Source organism: Cebus imitator, unplaced genomic scaffold, assembly GCF_001604975.1.
Source record: "Cebus imitator isolate Cc_AM_T3 unplaced genomic scaffold, Cebus_imitator-1.0 Scaffold485, whole genome shotgun sequence".
NCBI classification, from domain to species: Eukaryota; Metazoa; Chordata; class Mammalia; order Primates; family Cebidae; genus Cebus; species Cebus imitator.
In genome coordinates, this window is record NW_016107800.1 from 914,752 (window position 1) to 916,595 (window position 1,844).

The 1,844-nt window shown below is 37.9% G+C and overlaps 1 protein-coding gene across 5 annotated transcripts in view; it reads left to right on the forward strand.

The window, feature by feature from the left end:
• INTS14 (integrator complex subunit 14) overlaps positions 1–1,844 on the forward strand; it is a 38,378-nt gene that overhangs the window by 3,313 nt on the left and 33,221 nt on the right. For 3 of the 5 annotated variants that reach the window (XM_017513012.2, XM_037732940.1, XM_037732938.1), the window contains one exon: positions 930–1,213. In XM_017513012.2, the coding sequence (XP_017368501.1) occupies positions 992–1,213 (222 nt within the window). In that variant the 5' untranslated portion in view covers positions 930–991. The remainder of the gene's footprint in view (positions 1–929; positions 1,214–1,844) is intronic. The other 2 variants (XM_037732939.1, XM_017513014.2) reach the window with 1 other exon arrangement.

A 1,844-nucleotide genomic window follows, 5' to 3' on the forward strand; every position in this document is an offset into this window, starting at 1 on the left:
GATTTTTTGTATTTTTAGTAGAGACGGGGTTTCACCATGTTGACCAGGATGGTCTCGATCTCTTGACCTCGTGATCCACCCGCCTCGGGCTCCCACAGTGCTGGGATTACAGGCTTGAGCCACCGCGCCCGGCAATTTTTGTATTTTTAGTTGAGATGGGGTTTCCCCATGTTGGCCAGGCTGGTCTTGACCTCAAGTCATCTGCCCACCTTGGCCTCCCAAAGTGCTGGTCTTACAGGTGTGAACCACTGTGCCTGGCCTTAACATATTTTTTAAATTTTGTTCTTTTCCTTCACAGTTGAAGCACCATTGGCCAGTTTATGTACAATGAGTACTACTGTGGCTAATAGTTTGTTACTTTTGTTATGGTTAATGATTTCCAATTTGTCTAATTTGGTTTATGACTTTACTAGCCCTTTCGTTTTTATATTTAGCATTCATTGTACTAAAACAAGAGCACCAACCAACAAAATAGTTAAACACATGCACTAATACTGCAAAAAGATCGTGACAGTGCCAAAAAACAATGGTTGATTGTCAAATAGTACCACCATATGACAACTAGAAATGTTCTTCAGTAAGTTAAGTGTTAGAGAGGTGACGTGACGCAGGAGTTTATTAAGTTGCATAAAAGTCGAATGTGTGAAAGTCAGGGGCTACCTGAATATATACCAGGGTTTTTTGTTTTTTTTTTTCAATAGATTTATTTAGATGATCCTTGATTTATGATCATTTAATGGGTGATTCTAAGAGTGGTCCTTACAATGAACTAAGCTGCCCACTTCCCTCTCACTGAGTTCTCTATATATTTTTCCTCACCTCAACCTAAATGGTGTTTGCATTTGCTAATTTCTGGGAAATTAGCTAAAGTTATGCTGAAAAATATCTTTTCTCTCCATGACATGTAAGACCTTATTTATTTTCTACAGCGTTTCTCTGTTTATAGCTGTCTGTTTGCATTCTGATTGGGAACACTGGAATCATTTTCATCATGCCAACAGTGGTGGTAATGGATGTATCCCTTTCCATGACCCGACCTGTGTCTATTGAGGGGTCTGAGGAATACCAGCGTAAGCACCTAGCAGCCCATGGTTTGACGATGCTGTTTGAACACATGGCCACAAATTACAAGCTTGAATTTACAGCACTTGTGGTTTTTTCATCACTTTGGGAGTTGATGGTCCCCTTCACGAGAGATTATAATACCCTACAGGTACAAAAAGTAGTAAATTATTATATGTACAGGACCTAAATTTATTGGGAGGAACAGCATCATAATGCACTGAACATTTAGAACTTTGGCATTATTTAATAATAAATTTATGAGTACTTAATATGTGTAGCTAAACAACAAAGGTTCACAAACAGTAGGTCTTATGCCTACTGTTTCTTTGGTACAGCTATGAGTTAGAGCTGTGAGTTGTTCCCTTATTTCTTCTCTTGGTTTTCTGGAATTCTCTGTGGAAAAGTGAGCATCTCAGGATGTAGTGCTCCATTTCCTAAAATTTAGGGTCTTTAAGGGCTCAACATTTAATTTTTTTCTACTCTCCCATAAAACTTGAGGAAAAGAAAAAAAAGCCTCTATTTTGTTCTAAAGTAATTCAAAATGATATTTCCTTTCCAACAAGTAGCTTTGATAAGAATAAATTATAATTTTTAAGTCTCCATTGATAGGTATTATCTTTCAAAAGTGTTTTCTGTGTTATGTCAGAATTTGCTTTCTGGCAACATCTCTAAATCATGATATTTACAGCAGTGCCTAACACAGTGTCTTACCCATAGTCAGCAGTCAAGAAGTATTTGTGGGCCAGGTGTGGTGGCTCATGCTTGTAATTTCAGCACTT